At 37.9% G+C, this 6,140-nt stretch overlaps 1 gene segment (V, D, J or C); it reads left to right on the top strand.

Annotated features, from left to right (window-relative positions):
- The first annotated feature begins 3,284 nt into the window (after window positions 1-3,284).
- Window positions 3,285-4,052, top strand: LOC126509647 (T cell receptor alpha variable 22-like). The segment is given in 2 exon segments: window positions 3,285-3,419; window positions 3,595-4,052. Coding segments are annotated over 2 exon segments (510 nt in total).
- The last annotated feature ends 2,088 nt before the right edge of the window (window positions 4,053-6,140 follow it).

Genomic DNA, 6,140 nt, shown 5'->3' on the forward strand with positions numbered 1-6,140 from the left:
ATCCCATGACTGGTATTGAGTTTATTTTTTTAATATATCTATGGCTCTTGAGAGAAGTACTGTCAGCACAGATGGAAACATTTAATTCAAACTATGTATTTATACGTACACACATATACCTATACTTATGTATTTCTATGTAATTTTAGCTAAATAGATACTAATATGTTTCCTTAAAATGTTTTAAAATACGATTACTGTAATTTAATCCTCCTCCATCTCCCTCCTTCTATGTTAGCCTTCTTTCCCCTAATTTTTTTCTATTTTTCCCATTAAATTTTGTTTACCTTGCTTCCCCCAAACACATGATTCCTTTTGTATATTTCTGGCCTCTGTGGTTACACCAAGTTGTATTTTCACATTTGAAGATTTGGAATTATTATCTCTACAATTTTCATTGGAGTTGGGAGTTCAGTGGCAGAACATGTGGCATTTTTCTTTCTGGGTCTTGGTCAAATCACTCAAAATAATTTTTCTAATTCCATTGGTCAACCTGCAGAGTTTATGGTGGCTTTTTCTTCGATTTAGTGCATATTCCATAATGCACATGAGCCACGTTGCCATTATCCTTTCATTATCCTTTCAACTGAAAGACTTCTCGGTTGTTTCCATTTCCTAGTTACTGTGAATAGAAGAGCAATAGAACATCACTAAGCAAATGCCTGTGGAATAGGGCAGAGAGTTCTACAGACATAGACCCAGAAGTGGCATAGTTTAGACATATGGTACTTATCTTCAGTATTTAGAAAATTCTCCACACCTATTTCCAGAGGAGCTGCACCAATGTGCATTCTCCCGAGAATGAATGTGGGTTCCTACTCCCAACACAACTTCCCCAGCATTTGTTGTCAGCTGTTTCTTACTTTGTTTTGTTTTTCAATTCTAGATAATCTAGCTAGATTGAGAAGAAATCTCAAAGTTTTTTTTTGATTTCTCTAATTACTAACAATAATGAGCAATGTTGAGATTATTTTTAGCCATTTTTATTTCTTCTGAGAATTCCATCTGACAGTCATGTTTTCCTACCATCTGCATTTTCTTCACCAGGAACGGATGGGGTGAAAAGTGTTGATTTAGTGAGAGTTGTGGAGATGGCCTCAAGTCACTTGTGTTGTTGTTGTTGTCAGTCCACTAGGGGGCACCGCAGAGTTCCTAGAAATTATGTCCACTAGAAGGCACTGCAGACTTCCTAGAAATTATGTTTTCTTACACTGCCTAGAGGGGGCAGTGCAAGCTGGGACAGCCACTTTGGATATCAGTATGGCGATTTCTCAGAAAATCAGGAAACAACCTTCCTCAAGACCCAGCAATAACACTTTTAGGTATATACCCAAAGGATGCTCAATCATACCACAAGGGCATGTGCTCAATTATGTTTATAGCAGCATTGTTTATCATAGCCAGAACCTGGAAACAACCTAAGTGCTCCTCAACTGAAGAATGGATAAGGAAAATGAGGTATATTTACACAATGGAGTACTACATAGCAGAAAAAAAAAAACAATGACATCTTGAAATCTGCAAGCAAATGGATGGAGCTAGAAAACACCATATTGAGTGAGGTAACCCAGACCCAGAAAGACAAATATATGTACTCACTCATAAGTGGTTTTTAGACATAAAGCAAAAAAAAAGTCAGCCTACAATTCACAATCCCAGAGAACCTAGACAACAAAGAGGCCCCTAAGAGAGACATACATGGATCTAATCCACAAGGGAAGTAGAAAAAGACAAGATCTGCTGAGTAAATGGGGACCACGGGAGAGGATACAAAGGGAGGGGAGTGAAAGGGCAGGGAACACAGAAAAATATATAGCTCAATAAGAGCAATTTAAAATTGTCGTTGGACGATATTTGTATTCAATGTAGGTATTTGAATATTATACAATATCTCATCAAACTGCTATTAATAAAAAATAGACTCCAGCAAAGACATAAGGCAATTCAATCACAAAGCAAGGAGTAGGGGTAACTGACTGGAGTTCACCGGAAATTTAGATCTCAATCATTCTATATAAAACCACAGGTATCTAAAATTTGTTCACTCGATCTTACGTACTTATAAATCCATTTTTAAAACAGGTCTCTGTACAGATGAAAGCAAAACAGACTCTCACTGGGCATTGTAAGGATGGACATTCAAGATAAAACATATCTCCACTGCTTTCAAAATTTAATTTAATTTTAAAAATTTTCAAAAATAAAAAAAATAGAAATTATTCAAATTCAATTTATATCATATATAATATACACACATTACCTATCTATCCATCCATCTAAAAACTAGAAAGAAAAAGAAAAAATATTTAAGAAGAAAACTGGAAAATATGTGGTATGAAAAAGAATTAGAGTGTGGGCCTCGCTGAACTTGAGCATGAATTTACAGCCTGGTCAGAATCATCTGTGTTTTCATGCACATAAAAGATCTGGGCAGAAGGCAAGAGATTGAAAATAAATTATGGAGAAAACACGGGCATGCCTCGTTTTTCTTAAAACCAATAAAAAAAATAACTGTGTTGGGGAACATTTTCTATGCACATGACAATCTGATAATTTCAAGAAATTCTTTTTATTCCTTGTAGTGTACTGCATACTGATTGTCCACTGTGTGACTTAAGGTGCCAGGACCTTCTCACTGGGTACATTCAATACACTGAAGGGTGGTGCCATGGCCCAGCAGTAGATGGCCACACAGAACCCAATGGTGTTTTATACCATACTGCTCTGTTGTTGCTTTTTTTCGTTTTTAGTCTTACAGGACTTTTGTGTTTATTTTATGCTCACCTCTCTTGTGTTTTATGGGTTTTTTGAGTGAGGAAGGTATGTTTATTCTTTGTTATTATTTTAAATTCTTGTTGCTTGTTTGTCTATTTTCTTTCTAAAGAGAGAGGTGGAGGGAGAGTGAAAGGGCATGTCTTAGGGTGGAGGAGGAGACAGAAAAGATCTGGGAAGAGTTGGCAGATGAGAGATAAGAATACAATGTATGAAATTCTTTTACAAAAAAAATCAAAGAATGTTGCTAGTATTCTTCAAGATTCTGCTTAACCCACTGAAGCCATTAGTTTTCACACCAATACTTGACATTTATGAATTCCCCTCCTCACACATTTTCCCCTAAATTCACTTTATAAGGAGTGTTACATTAGAAATCTAGTGTCCTGGGCTCTATATCATTGTCCTCCACAGCTGTGGAACAATTGCCATGCAGACTCTTGAGATGGAGGTGGGTGGGGTTTCTGGTTCAGATAAATGAGAAAGCTCAGTGCTTCAGAGAGAATCTGCTGTGTGTAAGCACAGGTGTGTTTAGACACAAGGCTTGATACCCTCACAGCTGGAGAGAAGACACCCCGGAAACTGGACAGGGACCATGGAGAGGAAACTGAGAGCTGTGCTGGGGGTTCTGTGGATGCAGATTTGCTGTGAGTTGGCTCACCTAAGTTGCTTTGGGGATTCTGTAGAGATGGCAGTGGAGGAGGGGGAATGAGCCAACTCAAAGCCCCTGTATGGTCATTCTCATGGTGTCTCCTGGGGTATTTGACAGGTGTGGGTGAAAGCCCTTCAGTGATTCTGGTTTGTTTTTCTGTTTCCACGCAGGGGTGAGAGGAGCTGAGGTGGAGCAGAATCCTCCAGCCCTGAGTCTCCACGAGGGAATAAGTTCTACTCTGTCATGCAATTTTTCTACCACTATGACAACTGTGCAGTGGTTCCGGCAGAATTCCAGAGGCAATCTCATCAGTCTTTTCTACCTGACTCCAGGAAGAAAGGGGAATGGAAAATTAAATTCAACATTCGACTCTAAGGAGCGCTACAGTACCCTGCACATCAGGGATGCCCAGCTGCAGGACTCAGGCACCTACCTCTGTGCTGCCTATGCACAGTGCTCCCTGCAAGCCTGCAGCCTGTCTGCAAACTGCAGCTGGGTGTGCAGCTACAGCACCAACATGAGGAGACTCTGCGGGAGGCTCTGCACAGCTGTGGCTTTATCAGATCTCCACCAATTAAAAGGTGTGAGGAAATATAAAATACCAGAACTTAAACTCAAATTGACATGACGCAGACTCGAGGAAGCTTAAATGTTCAGAAACATCCCCCACATGGCTAAGATGTACACGTTTATTTTATCAAATGCTAGCGCTAATATCATGAAATAGAAACCTCTCTTAAACATTCTAGAATCATTTGGATCATCTCTCAAAATTGGAAACACAGAGTAACTGTTTCCATCCTGTGTTTAGAGAACATGGGACAACACTCCCAGCTAATCTGCTCAATATGGAGTTGATAAAAAATTAAATTTGAAGATCTAATAAATTAATTTTTAGAAAGACAAGATAAACCAATCTTATTAAATCGAGACATCATTTCTACAATGTCTTCATATTTTTCAAAATACAATGCATTTAATTTTGCAATATAAACAAACATTTCACATAAAATGATCAGAGCCAAAATATAAATGAATATATATATTTGTAATTTATATCACAATATTTGCAGCAATTAATTCTCCAAATATATTTATGTTTCTGTAATGTAATACATACACAAATCTTCTCATTGAAGCATTGCTTTCAGAAGAAAAAAATGGAGACCTCCTAAAGGTCACACAATAAAGAACTAATTAATTTTGCAATAATTGAATATGATCCAAGCAATTGCTGTTTCCCAAAGTTTGGCAGATGACAACATACAGTTAAAAAACCAGGCCATTAGTCTCAATAAGGAACCAGAAAACAACCATGGCCATTCACAAATTGTCTGTCCATTGCTGTTTTCACATGGAAACAGCAGCTGACTGCTTACAACAGAGACTAAATTGTCTAAAACATTTACTTTCTAGAGCTTCACAAGTTAACTGACCTCCTTGTAATTCAGTCATCTTTATCCCCATTGCAACCACATTTGTTTAAAATGTAGATTATCTAAGCTTCCCAGATAATAAACAGTTCCTAATTTCCAATAAGATTTATGTGAGCATGGCTAGAAGTGGCGACACCAGAAATAACAGCTTTACTTTTTTTTTTACAGTAAGAATTATAGATACGATGTCATTCTAACAGGTCTGCCTTTATATGTACTTGGCCTTTTCCCTTTGTGGATTTTAATATTTTTTCTTGTTCTGTTGTTTAGTGTTTTGCTTATTATATGGCAAGGGAACTTTCTTTTCTGGTTTAGTTTATTTGTTATATAGGTTTCTGGTACCTTTATAGGCATGTACATATCTAACTGTATATATCTAGCTCCACACATTCCTTCTTTCTTTATGGAAACACACAAGTAAAAAACAAGCCAGAATAAAACAAACAAAAAAAATAGTAAAAAATAAAAAAAGCATGAAAAGCTCATATATATGGAAAGACATATGGACACACAAAAGGTATTTAAAACCAGAAAATTGGAAGCTATTACACATAAGCAAGTGAGCAATATCTTTGATAATGACCCAGTTAAAGCATTATGAGGCCAAAAAAGAAAAGCCCATAAAAAACAATTGAGTTCACTCAAGTTGGCAATCTATTGCTGGGCATGAGGCCTGCCTGAAGTATAGTTTGTATATGCAGTGAAATGCTCATGGAGAAAACCTAATTTTCCCTTGTAAGCAGTTTTAAATTGGAGATAGTTTCTTGGTTGGGTGGGGGATGTTGTCCATGTTGACCTCTCAGCACTGAGACCCCATTGTATTGGACCTGTGCAGGCCCTTTGCGTGTGACCCCCTGTGGGCTGAATCGAGCATGAGCATATAGGAGGCTGGAGTGGCCAAGTTGGCACAACAAAAGTGAGTTAGAAAAAGGCACAGTTGGTGCCAAAAGCATGACAGCTACACAAAAAGCATAAGATCTGTGCCAAAAGTATGACAGAAAAAGACATAAAATTCGCAAAGGTAACATTGCAAAGCCCGTGAAGAATACTCCCAGCCAAGATAATGCTGAAGGGAAGCAAGAAGGGAGGAGATCTGACTTATTCACAAGAAGATGATTGGAGTTAGAGATGGGGCACGATGATATAAAGTACCTGATGCCTACATAAACTCCATTAGGGGCTATAGGAGCCACAGCTCCTGCAGATGTGACTGCTGGCATGACTGGTCAATTTCCCTTCCATTTCTTCTGGGATTCATGGGTTTTTGCTGTATAAGTTGC

This window comes from Alexandromys fortis, unplaced genomic scaffold (assembly GCF_014885135.2).
Source record: "Alexandromys fortis isolate MF-2015 unplaced genomic scaffold, M_Fortis_MF-2015_v1.1 scaffold_87, whole genome shotgun sequence".
NCBI classification, from domain to species: Eukaryota; Metazoa; Chordata; class Mammalia; order Rodentia; family Cricetidae; genus Alexandromys; species Alexandromys fortis.